The sequence below is a fragment of the Saimiri boliviensis genome, chromosome 1 (assembly GCF_048565385.1).
Source record: "Saimiri boliviensis isolate mSaiBol1 chromosome 1, mSaiBol1.pri, whole genome shotgun sequence".
NCBI classification, from domain to species: domain Eukaryota; kingdom Metazoa; phylum Chordata; class Mammalia; order Primates; family Cebidae; genus Saimiri; species Saimiri boliviensis.
This window is the reverse complement of record NC_133449.1, coordinates 218,013,730-218,035,412: the sequence shown is the minus strand read 5'-3', so window position 1 is coordinate 218,035,412 and position 21,683 is coordinate 218,013,730. Positions and strand designations below refer to the sequence as shown.

At 39.0% G+C, this 21,683-nt stretch overlaps 1 protein-coding gene and 1 long non-coding RNA gene across 5 annotated transcripts in view; one reads left to right on the top strand and one right to left on the bottom strand.

Annotated features, from left to right (window-relative positions):
• Window positions 1–1,195: 1,195 nt before the first annotated feature.
• On the bottom strand, window positions 1,196–16,675 carry ARRDC3 (arrestin domain containing 3). Of its 3 annotated transcripts, none has more exons than XR_012513179.1 (8): window positions 16,150–16,675; window positions 12,181–12,262; window positions 10,123–10,270; window positions 9,030–9,132; window positions 8,438–8,694; window positions 6,820–6,982; window positions 6,387–6,579; window positions 1,196–3,939 (listed from the first exon to the last, which is right to left on the bottom strand). XR_012513179.1 is itself a non-coding variant. In XM_003920759.4 (8 exons), the coding sequence occupies exons 1-8, from the start codon at window positions 16,427–16,429 to the stop codon at window positions 3,883–3,885; spliced, it is 1,245 nt and encodes a 414-aa protein (XP_003920808.1). In that variant the 5' UTR covers window positions 16,430–16,674; the 3' UTR covers window positions 1,196–3,882. The 3 variants fall into 3 exon arrangements, 2 of the variants coding, with proteins under 2 accessions (XP_003920808.1, XP_039325721.1); XM_003920759.4 differs by having other exon boundaries at window positions 6,387–6,541; window positions 16,150–16,674; XM_039469787.2 differs by lacking the exon at window positions 10,123–10,270 and having other exon boundaries at window positions 6,387–6,541; window positions 16,150–16,674.
• The window catches only part of LOC141580824 (uncharacterized), a 131,940-nt gene continuing 123,946 nt past the window's right edge, over window positions 13,690–21,683 (top strand). The window contains exons 1-2 of one of the 2 annotated variants that reach the window (XR_012513181.1): window positions 13,690–13,843; window positions 13,957–14,299. This is a non-coding gene — a long non-coding RNA (uncharacterized LOC141580824). Of the gene's footprint in view, window positions 14,300–21,683 lie in introns of both variants that reach the window. The other variant, XR_012513180.1, reaches the window with a different exon arrangement.

Genomic DNA, 21,683 nt, shown 5'->3' with positions numbered 1-21,683 from the left:
GTTATCAGGCACTATAATATTCAGAGATTCTTTTAAGACAAAGAATATTCAGTGTTTTTAAAATTTAGAGAAATTTAGGAATATTCTTCTAAAATTAGAAATTAATGCAATTTTTAGGCTGGGCATGGTGGTTTGAGCTTGTAATCCTAGCACTTTGGAGGCCAAGTGGGGTGGATCACTTGAGTCCAAGAGTTTGAGACAGCCTGGGCAACATGGCAAAATCTCATCTCTACAAAAAACACACAAATTAGCTGGGTGTGGTGGGACACACCTTTAAGTCTCAGCTACTTGGGGGTCTGAGGTAGAAGGATCACTTGAACCTGGGAAATCAAGGCTGAAGTGAGCTGAGATCCTGCCACTGCACTGCAGTCTGGGTGGCAAAGTGAGACAGTCTTAAAAAAAAAAAAAAATGTGCTGGCCGCGGTGGCTCACGCCTGTAATCCTAGCACTTTGGGAAGCCGAGGCGGGTGGATCATGAGGTCAAGAGATCGAGACCATCCTAGTCAACATGGTGAAACCCCGTCTCCACTAAAAATACAAAAAAATTAGCTGGGCATGGTGGCGCGTGCCTGTAATCCCAGCTACTCAAGAGGCTGAGAGAATTGCCTGAACCCAGGAGCCGGAGGTTGCGGTGAGCAGAGATTGTGCCATTGCACTCCAGCCTGGGTAACAAGAGCGAAACTCTGTCTCAAAAAAAAAAAAAAAAAAAAAAAATGTAACTTATGTTTATGTCCTCTTGAAATACTTGTAATTTGGACACAACACAGTGAGAAGGAATTGGTACCTGAAAGTCAGTTATTTTACCTGGTTAAGTTTGGTTCATATTTAAGATTGAAATTTAGAGTCTGGACATGGTGTTTCACGCCTATAATCCCAGTGCTTCGAGAAGACATGTTGGGAGGACTGCTTGAGGCCAGGAGTTTGAGATCAGGTTGGGTAACAAGAGACCACAATTACAAAAAAATTAGAAAATTAGGTTGGTATGGTAGTGTGCACCTGTAGTCCTGGCTATTTGGGAGGTTGAGGCAGGACTGCTTTAGCCTAGGAGTTTGTCAGTAATTTTTCTTTCACACACACCTAGAAACAATTCTTACCCAGAATGGCTTAAAAGAGTTTAATTATATAAGAGTTTAATAGTGTTTGCACGTATTGTGAGTTACTAATATGATTAAGATTCAAATAAATCTCCAAACAATTATACAAAACAGAAAAAAACAAAACACTTTATTTTCCACAAGGAAGAGCAATAGGAAAAATTAAATCATTTCCCACATGTTGTTTCCTTAAAACAGAGCCTACAAGGACATATTCAGCACCAAATAAAAAAGGAAAAAGAGAAATTACAAACAGCCATAGAATATACTCTATAAAGCAAACATTTAATATTGCACTTTGTTTTGCTAACATTTTGGATTTTACTTTTCCTAATCAAAAAATCAGGAATCTATCTTGAATACTGGAATACAACTGTGAACCTCACATCTTATGTCAGGAATTGACCAATATTTTAAAAAGTAATGCCTCTAAATAAGAGTAAAGAAATACTTTAATGGGGAAAATAAAACTTTATTTGATAAAGTTTTATAAATTTAAAGTTTTATTGCATTTGGTGATCCAGTGCCAATTATCAGAATATTGGTCATTCTTGCTTCATGTGTTATTTGTAAGAGTATATAATGACAAGTATTCCAATGCTATGCATATCAACAATTGTTCCCTAGTCAGTTAGACATAAGAGAGAAAAGAAAAGGGATTTTCTGACAATTCCCCCCAAACAAAAATAAAACCACCAAATGCCCTTTACGCCAAATATTCCATTAGCTTTTTTTGAGGGGGACATTCACAAAATGATTTAACAATAAAAAAATATTTCACCCCCATTTCCTTATTATCTAGTATTAGTTTGTTACGGGAGCCCAAAGCCTTTAACCGAATCACTTAAAACGTGATTCATTTTTACACTGGGCTTTCTTCACCCTGTCAGCATTTTTCAAACATGAATTGTCTTCCATGTTTTCTTAAAGGCCACTTATGGAAAAGCCTATTTGTTTTGTATGAAGCTTTAAGACAGTATTTAACCAGGTCAAGCACCAAGCCAGAGCTACTATTATTTTCAACCACTTTATTAACTGTGGGGTTAAATGGCAGGATAGATGTAACACCCATTTCACACATATGTTGAAACATCAGAGATGCTGGTTTTCACTAAAAACATCAGAACTGAATTCCTTCTAAAATACAACAACAACAACAACAACAACAACAACAACAACAAATCAGTACACATGGTGTCTTGGAAAATGCCATCATGAATGCTGGTATATTTGTGATGAGCCAAAAGAAAATTATCTTTAATATAAACTATAATTTACTGATGTGATTGTTCTTCCTCCATATATAACCAAAGCGAGTGATTTCTCATGTTTAGCAAATTGTTCTTTAGGTAATGAAAAACAGATTTTCATTAGAAAAACACAAAAATACAAAAGATTTATCACAGCAAACTTTCTAGTATTTTAAAATTTGAAATTATATACTTTTGGAAAAGTTGAGTTTTCATGCTATATCAAGCTTGAGCAAGATAGCAAAGGTATAAATTGAGCTCTTTCACCATAACATCAACATATGTATTCCTGCTCATTAATATACTTTGCACCAGCAAAAACGATTTCCAACATATGTGTTTTGGAGGTAATTAAGTAACTCTGTATAAAAATAAATGCACTTTTCCCTCCTTTCCCCAGTGACTTGAAAAATTCCGTATTTTAACATAATAATAAAAAATAATAACTTTTAAGAGCAACAGCCCTCAACTCTTTGCTGGTGCCTGCCATACTGCCTTTCTTCACTCCATTCTTAGCTCTGCTAGTTTCTTCTTGTAGGTAATGATAAAAAGGGAATGTGGGTGGGTATAACTTTTGTGTATGTCCCATTTCCAAATTTCCCTCTCCAAAAAGCCAACCAAATAAACAAACAAACAAACAAAAAAAAAACAGTGCAACGAAACACAAATAGCATTCCAACAGTTTGGCAAGTGATGCGTTCACCTGAGATTAAGTGATTTAGGCAGTCAGTAACAAAATGCTGCTTTGCTGTAATAGTAGAAAGGCAACAAATTCTTAAAAGAAACCAAGAAGGTATACAATCTTGACAGTCTCTTATGAGTTTCCTCCTCTTATCTCTTTTTTTCCCCACATTATCTGTTGCGTTATCTACTACAGTAGGCTGCAAAACATACAGCAAAAAGGATTGGCTTGAAGGCATTTGATGTTTGTAAATAAATCCACAACTGGATCCAAGCTGAAGAGGTGATACATGGTCAGCCTAGTAGGACAATTCTGAGCATGTGCATACGCAGGTAAAGTCCAGGCTATATTAAATTAAAAAAAAAAAAGTCAGTGCGTTTTTTTCATGTTAAAGTTTTTTCAAAGCTTTCTTTTGTTTCTTGTCGTGCTGACCACAAACAAGTTTTAAGAGTATCAAGAGTCTGGCAAAAATAGGGAAAAAAAAAAAAAGCTGTAGTGACATCGAACCGCACAATGTAAGCATTGAGCATGTGCAAATTTTCCAATCAAAAGAAGGAAATCATCCCTCTTTACAACGTGGTGTCTTGACACGTACGACCATAGGCTAAGAAGACTGCTCTGAGTATGTGCCAGTTTTAAAAGAGAAAAGCTTAGATCTTCAAGCATATTGGAGCAGTCCCAGAATGTTGCTGTAGGCTTCTAAAGCATGATCGCTGGTTGTTTCATGTGTTCGCCATTTTTCTGGGCAAAAGCAATTCCACTTCCTCTGAAACGTGTCTCCCAGATACTTCTCTGTCCTCAGCCGGAAGAGATACAGTTCGGAACCCACATCAACTTGATTCAACCAAGTGTTCCTTCAACGAGAGGGGCAGGATGGTCTATCATCTGCTGACTGATCAGGGTTTGGATCAATCTAGAAAGAAATGAGTACACAAATTTACAAAGTTATTTGATGAGGTGTAGGAATAATGTAGCCAATTCTGAATACTAGTCAAGACATATAATCAGAGAGAGTGCACACAGCTTGTTAGCATATTATATCCAATTATTCTCCTTTTATATCTGAAATGCTGTGTGGAAAGGAAAGGGTACTGGTATTATCTATAAAGTGCCTAATATTTAATTACTAGATCAACTAGATTTACAAAGGTATGTCTGGTAGTCCCCTATTTCATAAAAGTTAACAGTAAAATTTTATCAGTCAATGAAGACTTTTACTCAGTGCTTTAGTAGTACTAAAGACTTAAATATACAATGTAGAGTACCTTCACAGCAATCATCTCCTTTTGTAAAGTACCCCTTTCATCCTTCTACAAAAAAGTTAAATTATCACTTTCTCTGACTTTGGAAAAATGAAACTGTGTAAACAATGCTCTTTGTTTATACAATGTGCAAACAATTTGTTTACTCACATAAATAATGTGCTTATGTGAAGTAATAACTCATGGTCATAAAACTCCAGAGGGCCAAAAATGCAATGTGTGTATCAGGAAATAAAACTGCTGAACCTAAAACACTCAAAAGGTTCTCCTGTCTTGGAGTGACTCCCCTTTATCTTCAGAGTGACTTTCTTTTTTTTTTTTTTGAGATGGAGTCTCACTCTTGTTGCCCAAACCAGAGTGCAATGGTGCGACCTTGGTTCACTGCAACCTCTACCTCCCAGGTTCAAGTGATTCTCCTACCTCAGCCTTCTGAGTAGCTGGGATTACAGGCACCTGCCACCACACCCAGCTAATTTTTTGTATTTTTAGTAGAGATGGGGTTTCACCAGGTTGGCCAGGCTGGTCTTGAACTCTGACGTCAGGTGATCCACCCACCTCGGCCTCCCAAAGTGCTAGGATTACAGGCATGAGCCACCACACCCAGCTAGGAGTGACTTTCATATGCACATGTTTTTAATGAAAAGTTGCTTCTCAGGTGTAAAGAGAATGGTCACAGAAAAGCAAATAATTGGGTTTAATATATTTTTTATTGAAAGAGCTTTTGGATGAGAGCCATCCACTTGCATTTAAATGTGGAACAACCCAAATTGCCTCAGAAGCTTTAGGTAAAACACATTTTTGAAGGAAAAAAGCCAAGTACCTTTTAGTTAAATCACACCCTGAACATATTTCAGGGTTTTAGAAGTTGTTCATTATCTTTAGTGCTAAAAATTTTTAAAAGGAGGCAGAATTTTCCCACAAATTGCTTAAAAGTAAACTATACTTAGATTGCTATTCTTTTTAAAATGCCCCCCTGGACAGCCAGGAAGCCTCAAATCAAGCCAGAAATGACAGACTTATAAGCAAGACAGAAATGTCCAAGTAAAAATGTAATAACATCTGTAGCAAGTGGCAGAACACTTTTAGCATCTAATAGAAAATTTGATGTATTGGAAAATAGATAAGAAAAAATTATGTCTCATCAAGAATTCTGAATATTCTATAATGAATGAAGATCTCATATTATCACATCCAAAAGAAAACTGACCCTTCCAGTTATGGTGTTAAGAAAAAAAAGAGCAATTTGATGACCATTCCTCTAATATTTAATTTGGGAGTAATATTTCATTATAAAATAGCTATGTAAATTACAGTAACCAAAAGAAAAAGGTGATTCTAGTACTTTACAGAATTATTTTGGTATCAAAGCCAACTTCAAAACCCCTTAAAAATATGTACCAGTGGCTCAAGTCACTCTGAAATATCCTGAAATTGCTGGATACCCCCTCTAGTCACTACTTGTCTTTACAAAGACTACTATTCCTGCCTTTTGAGGACTACACAGTCTTCAAAATTCAACTTAATAGCCACCTTTCCAAGAAGCCCCACCTGAGTCCCAAGACCCAATAACTTGCTCCTTAAATTAGCTGTGTATTTTATCACATTATTATGTAATATTTTGCTTCTTAGCTTGTTTTCCTCAATAGCCCGTGGGCTCCTTCTAAGGGTCATGTTCTATTTACATTTAAGTGCTGAGCTGTCATCAATCTAAGATGAATGAAAATAGTCTAACAGTGTGGGAATGTTGTTCTAAGACGTTATTACAAGTAAATTATTTTTTATGACTAAAAATGTCAAAATATGCAAGAATTGGAAAAGAATCATGAATAAGATAAATCCTAGCTATTTAATCAGTGCTTGCAAAATGCCAGTTCTTCCTGTCAGTGCCTGTATATATAAAATCTTCCTTCAAAAAATGTGTCTCAAGATACAAACTTAGTAAACATTGACAACCCTAATCTTAACTTTTAATCTGTTTTAAATTATTTGTTTTGTTATTACCACGATAATCAAGACCTAATTGTATTAAAAAGAAATGCTGCAATGCTGATTTTCCAAGAGAGCCAGTTCATTTCATACTTAAGGAGTAGGTACTCACCTCTGAATAAAGAGGTGGAGGCAAGAACCGAAACTCCTGGATATATGCAAACAGTGGTCCTTGAAGTGCCCTCTCAAAGTCATCACAAGCATTCACTGGTGCAAGATTGTTCCGCCTTTGTTCCTCTGTTACCACTTCTGCATAGCTTGGTGGTGCTGGAGGAAAAAGATACACGCAATTCGAACAGCATGTTCTTATGCATGTCAAAATACACAGAATAGTAGGTATTAAAAAGGAATGTCAAGGTAAAATAATTATTATTTGTTTGGTTATTAAAACTATAAAGACATAATCAAAACTGAATATTATGGGGCACATCTACTTTCTTTAGGGAAAGATTACATTCACCTAGGGTCATAGAATATCAGAAGCAAAATAATGGTCTTGATAATAATAGTAAGAGATTAAGCTTAGATATTTATTATCAAATTACCTTCAGGTCTTTCAGGAAGGGATAAACCAAGCCAGTTCATATTCATGCTACACTGACTGCTTACACTTGAGGTTCTGCTACCAAATGGATGTAGAGGAATGGTACCGATGACAAGTGGCAAGTTAAGAAATAAATCCATAGCTCCAGGAATATCCACATATACCTAAACATTGCAAAGAATATTAAGTTTAGAATGCCAAGTATGATTTCCTTTTTAAAAACTAATAACTGGCCGGGCATGGTGGCTTACACCTCTAATCCCAGCATTCTGAGGGCCGAGGCGGGCAGATCACGAGGTCAGGAGTTTGAGACCAGCCTGGCCAATGTGGTGAAACCCTGTCTCTACTAAAAATACAAAAAATTAGCCGGGTATGATGGTGTGCACCTGTAATCCCAGCTACTTAGGAGGTTGAGACAGGAGAATTGCTTGAACACAGGAGGCAGAGGTGTGTGTAATTCTGTATAGTACATTTACATATTAAGTCACAGTATACAGAGTTAATGTATTTTTGTATGCCACTATATATGGAATTTAAAAAATCAAATCCTGGAAGTAAGACAAAATTATGCCTTCATAACTTTAAGACTCAAAAACAAGGCCGGGTGCGGTGGCTCAAGCCTGTAATCCCAGCACTTTGGGAGGCCGAGGCAGGTGGATCACAAGGTCAAGAGATCGAGACCATCCTGGTCAACATGGTGAAAACCCGTCTCTACTAAAAATACAAAAACAGCGCCGGGCGCGGTGGCTCAAGCCTGTAATCCCAGCACTTTGGGAGGTCGAGGCGGGTGGATCACGAGGTCAAGAGATTGAGACCATCCTGGTCAACATGGTGAAACCCCATCTCTACTAAAGGTGCAAAAAATTAGTTGGGCATGGTGGCGCGTGCCTGTAATCCCAGCTACTCCGGAGGCTGAGGCAGGAGAATTGCCCGAACCCAGGAGGCAGAGGTTGCGGTGAGCCGAGATCGCGCCATTGCACTCCAGCCTGGGTAACAAGAGCGAAACTCCATCTCAAAAAAAAAAAAAAAAAAAAAAAACAAAAACATTAGATGGGCATGGTGGCGCGTGCCTGTAATCCCAGCTACCCAGGAGGCTGAGGCAGAAGAATTGCCTGAACCCAGGAGGCGGAGGTTGCAGTGAGCCGAGATCACGCCATTGCACTCCAGCCTGGGTAACAAGAGTGAAACTCTGTCTCAAAAAAAAAGAAAGAAAAAAAAAAAAAAAAAAAAAAAAAAAGACTCAAAAACAAAACAAAATAAAAACAAAACACCAAAGATGTTTTGGGCCAGGCACTATGGCTCATGTCTGTAATTCCAACACTTCGGGAGCCCATGGCGCATGGATCACTTGAGCCTAGGAGTTCAAGACCAACCTGGGTGACATGGTAAAACTCCATTTCCACAAAAAATACAAAAATTAGCAAGGCGTGGTGGTGCACACCTGTAGTCCCAGCTACTTGGGAGGCTGAGGTGGGAGGATTACTTATGTCCAGAAAGCAGAGGCTGAGACTGTGCAGTGAGCTGAGACTGTGCCACTGCAATCCAGCCTGGGTGACAGACGGAGAGGGAGACCTTGTTTCAAAAAAAGAAAGGAAAAAACCTCTTAAATGTGTACATACCATTAGTGAATATTCCACACGGATTATACTACAGTCGAGGATAGAGGGCGAAACCGGTGGAATTTTCAGCAACTTGCCATTCCACGTCTCCGTCTTTCCAGATGATAAGGATTCCCCACGTAAGTTAGCCACAAGCTGTTTTACTTCCTTCATTTTCCCTTTGGCATAGAAAGCCTGTGTTTGGTAAATGGCTGCCTTTGGCACCACCATTCGGGAAGAGCAGTTCTCAATCTCAGCAAATATCTGAATTGATTCACCTACAGAGGGAAAAATATATACATATCTCCTGTTAGAAAAAAACAACAAAAGAAATCAAGATTCTTAAAGCAAAAGTAAGAAAGTGCAACTAACATGCATGAAAAGCTGTCCTAAGAAGTGCAAATAACTTAAGAGTCATAGAAATGAACTAATCAGTAGCAATTTGAAAAAGGAAACTATATGCCACTTTGTGAATAAAAAAAAAAAAAAAAAGGATAAGCACAATCTGTTATTTTACAAAAGAATACTATGTTTATATTTAGTAGTAATATTATAAAGTTATATATAAAAGCTAAGTGAAGAAAGTTTTTGTGGGAATCTACCTCATACATACCTGGGGTATAGCCCTTCCTTTCAATTTTGGCACTTAAGGATATTGGGCCTGAGGTACAGAACCAGCAACAGAGTGTCTTTTCTTTTGTGCCTGCTTGGGGTGACTGTAAGAAAAAAATTTAGAGAAAAAGGTCAGTGTATAGATTGGTACAATCAATACCAGAATATTTTAAAATACAACTCTAAATTTGTGGAGAATTTAAAATTAAAACTGGTGTTGCTTTTTTTTTTTGTATCCAGATATTTATTTATTTATTTTTACTAACCGATGGTTTTGAATTATACCACTACTTTTATTTTTATATAAATATCCATTCAATTAGGAAAAAAAGGTAAAGGATTTACAGCCTATCCTATAAACATAGTTTTTTGGCACACACAATTTACAAATACAGTAATTAAAAACCAACCAAACAAAAAAAACCCTTTCCACATTTCATTTAAACTGCCTTAAAAAGGCAGCACAGAAAGCAATTTGATTATAATCCCAAATGTTAACATCTTTCTCTGAGAATATAAAAAAACTACGTAAAAATAGGAAAATGCCAATTTCCTATTTGCTTTAAAGATGTTATCATTTGTTTAAACCAAGTAAAGTTTTAAGTCAGATTTGAATTACTCTCATAAATGCAATTAAAAATAGATTCCTTTAAAAAAGGAATTAAGTTTTTTTCATGAAACTAATGAGTCCCCATTATTTGACAACTATCCCTCTATTGGAATAACAAAGTAGAGTAGAAATTTTATATTATGATATTGTTAAGTGATATTGCCTTACAATAAAAGGTATTACTGTTCTTCCACTCAGATCATCCAAGGACCACATCTGTTTTTTGTTATGGCTGTCATATTCTGAGTAAGAGATACTTCATATCAAATCTGGTCTTGGTTTTATATTTACTTAAAGTTAATATAAAAAATATGAGCATATTTTTCATTCATTTGGGTGTTCTTGACTGTATTTAAGAAAATGTATATTTATGAAATTTTAAAATAAAACCAGTATTTTTAAATTATGACAACTGCATAGTTTAGGTGATTATTCTTTAGTATTTATATGCCAAAAACAAAGAATGAATTCAGTCAGTTCTTACCAGTAATGAAGGAGTGTTGATATCTATATGCTCAAAGACTGTAAATTCCTTCTTTAATTTTACTGGTAGTAGCCAAGGCCTGTGCAATTCGGCTTTCACCCAATAGCGCACACTGCCATGTCGGCCTTCGAATGAGGTAGCAAGTGGTCTGTGCAGAATATAAAGGTCAATATATTAATTTTATACCTCTTTCTAACAATTACACAGTAGGTCAGAATAGAAGTGTTAATATATTGTATTGTTTAGGTACCAATGAGGTATCAAACATATAATTTAAAAAATTTCCAAAGGGATAAGTCATTGGGGAAAAAACTTTCTATTTCCAAGTAACAATAGATAATAAATGTCTTTAAAATTTTGTTTCAAAAAGCCAGAAGAATACAATCCATTTAAACTATGAGGAGGCTACTTTTAATTATGGTGGCAAAATTATGAAAGTTTAATGGACATATTTTGAAAAGACCAAGAAAAAAACAAAGTTGGGAATGATTTAACTATTTCTAGTGATAAATTCTAGACATTAAACATTCAGACCAAATTCCCTATAGTACTCCACTTCTCGTTAGCCAGGAATTATCATCTTTTTATAGCAACTAATTAAGGTCTAAAAAAGGCCTGAAATAGTCATTATAGTTTCAAAAATGTCACATTTCATAAGTTCACTGAAAAACTACTTTTGCATCTCCCAGTTTACTTATGTTTTAATTCTTGTTTGGCCGTTCTCTAACTTTACAGGCTTCAAAAGAAAAAGAAATAGTCCTCTTGATCTATGTCAAGAGAATAAAACATTTTTTTTTTCTTAAAACTCTGTCAGATTTTACTTGTGGAAGGTTTTATTTTAGCGAGTTCAGTATCTTTTTTATAATTTCATTAGTAAAATACTCAATGTTCAGTTATTTACAAGGAAGAGTGCCAGCTTTGATTAGTACAAGAAACACTGGTGTTTTCATAATTTTTTTTTTTTGCATTTTAGACTCCCACATTAGCTTGTATAGCAAAGAAATAAAATCTTAAAGTTTATGCTAATAGTTTTCCAAAATTTATGTTAAATGACCTTGATTTACTATAGAACTTTAACATCAAATGATCCTAAAAATACTCAGGCCCCATATTAGCCTTATTCTACCTACAGACTTTAATATTTTTCTCAGAAATTAGATGAGGGCATTATATTCAAAATAAAATTCTCAAATAACACAGTAAAGAGAATTTTCTGAAAAATACCATTTATGACTTCTTTCAATACATAACATCTCATGCATTAGAAATAACAAAACAAATGTAGAATTATGTACATTTGACACCTGACAAAATCTTATGTAATCTGTGTATCCTCCAGAATAATCAGCACAAGGGCCATTTGCAGGTTTTAATATTGGTAAAACGCATTTTTTTTTTTTTAAGTTTGTATAAACTTTCCCAACAACGTCATTTCTTTAAGAATACACCACTTTCCTTCTTCCTTTCTTACTAGATTCTGGATTCGAAGTTTTATATTAATGTATCCTTGATGTATGTTTCCTTCTAAGCCTAGGTCATAATATCTCTTGTGTGATCTTCCCAATGGCTCTTTGTACTGAAGCTATTAAGTTCATATCAGAAAAACAACATTTCTAATTATTTTTATTTTCAAAACTTACTGCTATTGGTTAGTAGTAGCAGAAAAGGTAGAAAACAGAATTTTTTAAAATAATTTGAAGCTACTAAGACTTGATAGGGTCTACCTTTTCTCATAATGATAATCAATAATAAACTAAGTATAAAGTGATTATTTGACTAGCACCTTCCAATTCACTCATGTTAAAGGCAACACTATTCCAATTTTAAAAACCTTGTAAACTCTGGGATAAAAAACTGTACATTGAGCTTGCTTTCTGTAATTTTGCCACACTAGATTAAAAAATAGCTTCTTATGTTTAGTATATTGTTTTCCTCTAGCAAGTTTCAGTAATGAAAGGGTTTTTTTTTTTTTTTTAAACTAAAAATAGTTAAATTTAGAATAAAGTAATGCTCTGATCATGGGTATCCATAAAAATGTCTATTATTTATAATACTTACGTCTGTGGAAGCTCAAAGCTGAATGCATATTCATGCCTTCCTGAATGAATAGTGTGGAAGCCTTCTTCAGAATTATCATCATCTAAAATAAACATAAAAATTAAACAAAGAATTTGTTATTAAACATTTACATACTTTGCAGAGTGGCTTAACTTTAAAGATGTTTGTATAATAATTAAGAGCACAAAACAAGCTTTGAAGTCTGAGAGATCTGAGTTCTAATTCTAACTTCATTTCCTCTGCACAAAATAAAAATTCCGTCTTCAGCTACCTTATCTGCAAAATGGGGATAATGAATACTCACGGCTTTTTTTTTTTTTTTAAATGGAAAATGACCCAAGCTATAAAGCATTTGTTTATAAAATAGTATATATACTCAACAAAAGGCTCAGGTCTCACATCATAGTAAGATAATGTTATCTTTGTCTCCAGCTGTTCGCTTCAATTTATCACATTAAGACTATAATGTATAAAATATAAACTGTTCATGCAAACCTTTTAAAATATGTCAGTTTAGGGGGAATACCAAAAATATGAATAGATACTCCAAAACCACTGAAAAATTGTCAAATAGATGAAGAAAAAAAAAGCACACATATTGATTTTAATGTTTTATAGCTAAAAATAAGACTCAGCTGGTCCTAGCAACAACTAAAACTTGCATAAACTATACCTTAGATAATTAAAACAACAGCATTTAGGAGGTACCTGCTTATAAGGACACAGTATTGTCCCTCATCCTTGAAGAAATGATGTCTAATTACTAAGAGTTTCCAGTTGCTATAAAAAAGGGATGAGGTCAAATTATTTTTTGAAGTAGCATGAAAATAAAAAAATATAATCGAAAATATGTGAGGGGGTTCTAGATCATTAAAATGCTTATTTAGCGTTCTGACTAAATACAGAATTACACAAATATCTTTTAGTGTTCTCGGTGTAGAAACCTTTGCGATCAGCCCGCAGAGTAGGGGAAACACTGGCACATTATTTAACTTTCCTTCAGAAAAGTACTGAACTACACACAAAAACCGTGATGCTTCCCTGATATCAAACGAGAAAAGGAGGAAAAAGGCATGTATACGTCGGTACTTTTATTTAAAAATCATGGTGATTCGCTTATGTCTCCATACAATTTCCTCACCCCCTGTGCATAGCCCCTGAATGGATTTCAGAACCAAAAACGAGCCGGTGAACTGGGGGCCGTTTAAATCCGTCCCCGTCGACGGCACCCGAAGTTTGCCTTCCTCTCGCTTTCTTCCCCGCTCGCTCCCTTTTTTGTGCCAGCTCAGCAGTCTCATTGAAGCGAGCGGCGGCGGCGGCGGCGGCGGCGGCCGCGCCGTGGTAAACAAGTGCCCGGCTGTCAATCAAGAACTAGACCGGAGCAGGAGAGGACCGGCCTAAACCGGCGCGAGCAGATCCCAGCCGGCCCGCCCGCGCGCCGCCGCCGCCCGCGCGCCCCGCTATACATACGGCATACGTCGTGCGGCGCTCGCGCCCGTGCCCGCGCAGCCTAACCTGCTGGATGGGGAGGCGGGGCGATAGAGTCGCTGCGCTTCCGCTTTCCACGCCCCAGCCGGCGACCGGTTCGATCTGGCTCGGGCCACTCTGACACCTTTACGGTTGCAGCGAGGGAACTGGGGCGGCAGAGGGGAGGCGGGGGCCGGTAGGCTACGGGAAACAATGGGGAGGGGCGGGGGATACCCGTCGAGCCCCGCACCCAGATTTCGATACTGGAATCCCTTTCTCCCCCGGGCCAACCTTTCTCTCTCCCCTCAGGTCGAATCAAGGTAGCCAGCCTGCGGACTGGAGAGGTCGGGCAGCACGCTTTGTTTCAGCTAACGGGAAAGCAAGCGTTCGCAGGAGCCCCCCAGCACCCCCACCCGAAGACAGCTAAGGGGGTCCTGCCAACCCTTCGCGTCCAACTCCCATCTAAAAAGGGTTTTCTGCTCAAGTTGCGTCCAGAGCCACCTGGCACCTGTGAGGCCGGCAGGAGCGTCTGCCCTCTACTCAGTTAAATCCTGAAGCCGTTTCCTTTCGATGGCCCTTAGCAGGCCCAAAAGAGGGTTGACGGAACGTGATGTGACACGGGCCGGGCGCCTCCAGAGGCCCGGGAACAAACGTGAGTACGGGGTGGGGGTCGCTCTGGAGGGACCTTCGCCGGCGCACGCCGGTTTCCTAGCCTCGCCCCAGCCGCGGCGCGAGCCCGCTCTCCCCACCCGCCCGCGCCCCAGCCAATCAGCGCCTGCCATCGCCTTAGCAACAGGCTAACAAACCTGGCTGCGCCTATCCCGGGCGCCCGGGGCGGGGCCTCGGTCACCAGGCTAGTTTGAGAGCTCCCAGTTTCAAGTCATTGAAACTATTCCAGACTGATCTAGTCTACGCGTAGCAGGGTTGGTGGGGCATTTTGTAGGGGGTGGCAGGGCACTTCGTGTCTTTGCCATGAAATCATAGTGCGACTAATGAAATTATATTTGTCCCCACCACTCGTTCTACTTTTCCCCCATTGCAAGTCTCAACTCCTTGAAGAAAAACCTGTTTCTTTAAACCCATTTCATAAAAAGCTGCATATTCAGAAAGGTACAAACACTAAGTCATGTATCTAGTTTTCAACAAATAACAAGACTGTCACTAGGCATTTGCATCTCCTATCAGTGTTAACGCTTGGAGAGATTATTTCTGGATGCAAAGTACCTGTGTCTACGAAAACCCTACCCTACTAAAGAACTGAGTTCACCTTAATAGTTTCAAAAATAATGCATTAATGGTGTCACTCAAAGCATCCTTCATTTCTCACTTGCCGTGGTTCAGTCATCAGCACTTCTCAGGATGTACGTTTTTACTATAAAAAAGAAGGTGAAATATGCCTCGTTTTTTTCTGAAAAATCGCCAACATCTGAACTAAATACTGCATTAAAAAGGAGAGGCACAAAAATTACATAACCAGTTTTAACATTATATTCTTCTTGGGCTAGGAATTAAGTCATCGCCACCACCTGACGCGTGTAACCAATCTGCTGAGAGCAGAAAAAGCGCCCCTCCTCACCACCCCCCAGAACTGGTCCGAAACAGGATTGAACCGCTTCTAACAAAGGGTGGAAACTTAGAAAAACAAGCCTAGAGTCGCCTATATTTCCACAATGTAACCATTTAAACAATAGATTGGAAATCTCAGGACCTCTTCTCCCTTTGACAACCCTGTATGTCCCTCTTCTAACCAAAAATCAAATCCAGTATGTCCTATACTTTTCAATTCCATTTGACTGGCATGGGTTTCATTGAATGCATGTTCCAAAGTTAGGCATGATGCTCGGAAAAGAGAATTACCGATCCTAAATGACTTCTAAAACTGATTCGATACCTATAATAATGACAGATAGTACCCTTTAAAATAAGGAATGCTGGGTGTAAATTTTTAAAAGAACGGGAAAGAATAAAAAAACACGTGGGGTGTTGATACCATATGTCAAAATAAACCACAGAAACCTTTTATGAAAGAACGGTGATCAATTCTTTAAAGTCTTTGCGTTCCAGTATTAAAAACGAAACACTCGAGCCTCTTAAAAATGTTATTACATTTCTTGATCAAAGTTCAGTTTTTAAGTCATAGGTTGCAAAAATCTAAAATTGCAGCTTTTAGCAATTCATTTGAAAATACATTAGTAAAACGATTGAATTGGATTCAAGCAGAATTTATAAGGTGCAAATGGACTACAAGTGCGTGTGGCACAAACCAAGCCGGGTATAGAGATAGTTGAGTAAGTGCAGTTTGCAGTCACTTTGCAGATGCCTGCATGCATTACGGCTTAACACACGATGAACGTCAAGGAGAATCCAAACCTTCCAACTTTGCTAACCTTTATCAAACTGCTTAGCTATGCTCGGAGTAAAATCGCGTTAATTCAGAAAACTGAAAAGGTACGTTTCCAAATAAAATGAGTCCAATGACTTCTCAATAATAGAAAAACTTACCTCTTTCGTGCCCAATTAAGATGTCTTTATGGTTGAAATATTCTACTTCTTCAGTGTAATTCTGTGTATAGGCAGTATTGGAGCCGGCGTTTCGAGATTCAGTCCAGCGTACTTTCGCATGTCCTCTTGCATGAATTTTAAGAGATTTTACTCTGATTTCGCCAGTAACTTCTAAATTTACCCTTCCTGAGACGGTATCCCCACTAGAATACACAGGGACATTGCTGTCATTAAGACAGTCAAAGCTTATTGTCAAACTCTTCACCTTTCCCAGCACCATGTTTATAACAAAATCTATAAAAATATAATGTAAGACAAAAAAGTCAAGATCACATATAAAATGTGATCTTCACTTAACACTGATCGATATTTTTGCCGTGCAAAATGCTTGCAGGCCGGATCAGTGATTATCTACAAATAGTTCATTGAGATTTCTTAAAAAGTCAGGGCAGCAGACGCTGCTGCTCCGCGCTCCTGCTCGTCTCAGCGGTCTCCTTACAAAGACGGGCGGCTAAAGGCTGCCAGCTCACTTTAAGAGCAGCTTTGTGAAAAACAACCCCAGTGCGCAGGCGCAGGCCGCGGCTGCCGTCCACCCTCCCTGCGCGCCCCCTCCCGCGCAGCGCCGCGCCGCGCTCGCTCCCTTGCTCGCTCCCTTGCTCGCTCGCTCCCGGGTACAGTAGGTGTAGAGCTAGGGAGGGGAAGGAGATACTGGAGCTGCCGGCAGGCTGAACCTGACTTCTCTTCATTGTGGGCTCCTATTGGTAGGCAGGCTACCGTAAACCCTGGACGTGCTGTCTGGAGCCCCTTACTGAGCAACTCTACTAGAAAGATAATGGCAGAACGGGGCGCGAGGGAACCAGGCCTGGGTGGGGAGTTGTTTGTAAAGGCAAGTAGGGATAAACTGCAGTGACCAGCCCGAAGCGTGCGTTACCGGCACTGTAGGGTTTTGCCAACTGCCTGGATGGGAGGAGGAAGAAGTGATGTGTGAAGACAGATGGGGGAAGGGAGAAACCGGTTGGGCAAGCGGCCGATTGTTGAGCACAATCTAACGAGTTTTAAAACGTATTAAAATCGGACAAGAAGTATTGTTCATAGTATTCTTGGCTTGGATTTTTTTTTTTTTTTTTTTTTTTTTTTTTTTTTTTTTATAGCAGTACCTGGGAGGCAGGGTGGAAATGAACTCAGTCGAGGTCAAAGGAACCTTAAAAAATTCTTTGAAGAGTGAGGTAGAGAAGCAAATATAATGTAATCAGTAGACTGAACTTCTTTCTCCTCCATCGTTTAATTAGATAGCACAGAAAAACAACCAAGTTGTTTCCAGGATGACACGGGTGAGGGCTGGGGGGAAGCTTGACCACTTCCTCGAAGGAAGAAAAAGTCCTTTTTAAGATACCACCTCCGACTAGATTTGCAGAGTAAGACATGATTACAACTCCTGCGTCCTGAGGAATAAGAATAGAGTTCAGCCTAAAAAAGTACCACCTTATAAAAGGCATATGACATAGTGGTTTAGCTGACGCACTGTTTGCAACAGAATCGGAAAATCTTTGTTAGAAATTAGTGAAGCTCGTAAAATAGTTTTTTAAAAAGCATGATTTGGTATATACATAGGGATTGACTGTGTGAAGCTTTATCAGCGGAGAGCCTTGGACCATTTAACGTAGTAATTCTCATGATACATCTTAAATATAGGTACATTTCTCTTTTTATTGTGAATGGTAAAAAATAGCAGTGCTTTCGTAACATCACCCTGGGATTCAGAGCATAACAGCATAAACTCCTCTAGATTATTGGCAATCAACAGAACTGCCTTACAAGAGAAATGTAGAGAGAAAAAGTATGAATTTGGTGCTATATCTATATATATATATCTCTCTCTATATGACCAAAAATACCTTGGAAGATTTTTGGCTGTCCGTATCTAAAGATTTTAGATTCTTTTGCGTAGTGTATTTGGATAGGTTGAGCCTATGAGTCACGATAAGCTAAACTTACTGGTCTTGTTGTTTTCTTTATTTCAGAATAAAGTAAATTTTGGGGAATTGGATTTTAGTTGACAAGGTAATAGCTTGGACTCAACAGCAATATATAGAGTATAAATATGCGAACTATTTAGACAACTATCGAGCAGGCCATTTATTTTAGAGTTTAGATCGCTATGCTTAAAATTGTGAATTTGTGTATTTAAGTGGTAAAAACAGCCTTGTCTTTTCGCCCCTCTTGGTTGACACCTGGTGGAAATCTAGGTAAAGTACTTGGGACCTTGTACTAGTTTTGTTAACAGATACTGCTTGTGTTTTTTCTCCACCTGGTGGTAGAATTGGTAAATTTCTTAAAGGTTTTCCTCAGCATAAGGTCAGTGATATTTATTAAGCATTCACAAACCACTGAGCAAAGAATGGATTTAAAAGTGTAATACACAATGGATACATAAATTCGTTACACATTTGTGTCCACATTTATGTTAAAAATGATTAAGAGTGAACAACAGCTGAATTCAGTTTTTTTTTAAGTAAAATTTATCTACTTAGAATATAACTTATTTGAGAAAAAAAGAATTAGCTGTTTAATACACTGGAATTGCATTTAATAAAAAAGAACCCCAAGAAATTTATTTGTAGTTTGGAAAATTGTTTTAAAATATTATATGTTTCATTCCTGTCACTGCATTGTACATTATTCTTTTTGTTTGAAGCTTTCAGGATCTTTTGAATAGTTCCCTTTATTATTTATTTTGCTATTTTTCTTTATTTTCTTTTATACTGTGTCTTCCTAAGTACTTAGGTAACTGAAAAATTGCCAAGAAATTCTTACTAGCTGCCATTTTCATTTTATTTTTATTTCTTATTTTTATTTTTGAGATGGAGTCGCTGTCTGTCCGCCAGGCTGGAGTGCCATGGCACAATCTTGGCTCACGACAGCCTCTGCCTCCTGGCTTTAAGCAATTCTTCTGCCTCAGCCTCCGGAGCAGCTGGGATTATAGGCATGTATCATCGCCCTGTCTATTTTTTGTGTTTTCTTTTTTTCTTTTTTTTTTTTTTTTTTGAGTTGGAGTTTCGCTCTTGTTACCCAGGCTGGAGTGCAATGGCGCGATCTCGGCTCACTGCAACCTCCACCTCCTGGGTTCAGGCAATTCTCCTGTCTCAGCTTCCTGAGTAGCTGGGATTATAGGCACGCGCCACCATGCCCAGCTAATTTTTTGTGTTTTTAGTAGAGACGGGGTTTCACCATGTTGACCAGGTTGGTCTCGATCTCTCGACCTTGTGATCCACCCGCCTCGGCCTCCCAAAGTGCTGGGATTACAGGCTTGAGCCACCGCGCCCGGCCCCTATTTTTTGTATTTTCAGTAGAGACAGGGTTTCACCATGTTGGCCAGGCTGGTCTCAAACTTCTGACCTCAAGTGATCTGCCTGTCTCAGCCTCCCAAAGTGCTGGGATTACAGGAATGAGCCATCGCGCCTGGCCTGCCATTTTCATTTTATCCTGGTTATCATTCACTTATCCTGGTTATCACCTTTCTTCTCTTTAGATTTGGGCACATGCCTAGTTCTCACGTGTATAAACTTGAGTTTATTTGGTGTTTTCCTCCTGTTTTTTGCAAACAATGAAAACACCAGAAACAACTCTTGACACCTCTAAATCTCTCTCTCTCTCTCTTTTTTTTTTTTGAGACAGAGTCTTGCTCTGTTGCCCAGGCTGGAGTGCAATGGTGTGATCTCGGCTCACTGTAACCTCTGCCTCCTGGGTTCAAGCGAATCTCCAACCTCAGCCTCTCGAGAAGCTGGGACTACAAGTGTGTGCCACCATGCCTGGCTAATTTTTTTTGTATTTTTAGTAGAGAAAGAGTTCACTGTGTTACCCAGGATGGTCTCCATCTCCTGACCTTCTGATCCACCCTACCTTGGCCTCCCAAAGTGCTGGGATTACATGCGTGAACCGCGGCACCTAGCTTTTTTTTTTTTTTTTTTTTTTTTTTTGAGACCGGGGTCTCATTGTGTTGCCAAGGCTGGAATGCAGTGGTGCAGTCTTGGCTCACTGCAACCTCCGCTTCCCAGGCTCTAGCACTCCTCCCACCTCAGCCTTCGACTAGCTGGGGCCACAGATGCACACCACCATGCCCAGCTAATTTTTTTTTTTCTTCTATTTTTTGTAGAGACAGGATTTAGCCATGTTGCTCAGGCTGGTCTCCGCCCCCTGAGCTAAAGCGGTCCACCCTCCTCGGCCTCTCAACTGCTGGGATTACAGGCCTGAGCCACTGCACCTTGCCTCTGTTTATCTTTTCAATTTTTTATTTTTATTTTTTGAGGGAGCCTCGCTCTGTTTCCTAGGCTGGAGTACAGTAGTGCAATCTCAGCTCACTGTAACCTCCGCCTCCATTGTTGTGCTTCAGCCTCCCGAGTCGCTGGGATTGCAAGTGTGTGCCGCCACACCCAGCTAATTTTTTTTTGGGGACGGAATCCCACTCTGTCACCCAGGCTAGAGTGCAGAGATCTCGGCTCACTGCATCCTCCGCCTCCCAGGGTCAAGCAGTTCTCCTGCCTTAGCCTCCTGAGTAGCTGGGACTATAGGCGTCTGCCACTACGCCCAGCTAATTTTTTGTATTTTTACAGTGGAGATACGGTTTCACTATGTTGGCCAGGCTGGTCTCGAACTCCTGACCTCATGATTCACCCGCCTCGGCCTCCCAAAGTGTTGGGATTACAGGCGTGAGCCACTGCACCTGGTCTAATTTTTGTATTTTTAGTAGAGACAGGTTTCACCATGTTGGCCAGGCTGGTTTTGAACTCCTGACCTGAAGAGATCCTCCCACCCCGGCCTCCCAAAGTGACATGAGTCACAGTGCCTGGCCTCTCTTTATCTTTTCATTTCTTAAAACAAAAACAAAAACAAAAACAAAACTCTTGGACCAGATTTTGAATGTTTTCTCTTGTCACTTTCATAACTTCCCTCTTTCCAGATTCCCTGTCTAAATACCTACTCTTTAGACAGCTTGAAATGCTGTACTGTAGCCACTATGTTGGGCTTCTCAGTTTGCTTCACTGGGCTCTTATTGTATTTTGTGTTATATTTAAACTATTCTTCTTTACCACCAAGGCTCTTTCCTACTGCTCCCCAGCCTACGTCTCATATGCCATCTCCTCCTACTCATTTGCTAACTCTCTATACTCCTGTCAAGTACATCTTCTGTCCCCTTTGTTAGCTTGTCTCACTGTTGCCAGTGTGCAGTTACATGCACTTTTGGTGCCCAGAATAACATCCCACTACTATGTTATCTCCTTTGCTTTTTTCTAATCCCTCCACTAGATGCAATTGGCTCAACTGACTAAAATTCCCACTAGACTGAATAACTAGCTTCCCATCCCCTTTTCATAGCTTCTTCAGAGCTTAAGTAGGAATTTCTTTTTATATTTGCTTTTTGGCTTTTGAGTCAAATGGCTCTTTCACCTTAATACATAAAAGTTTAAACTCAATCTTAAGAACTCTGTCAAAGTGAAAAGTGATCGCTTTTATCCAGGTATATGATACTGAGGAGA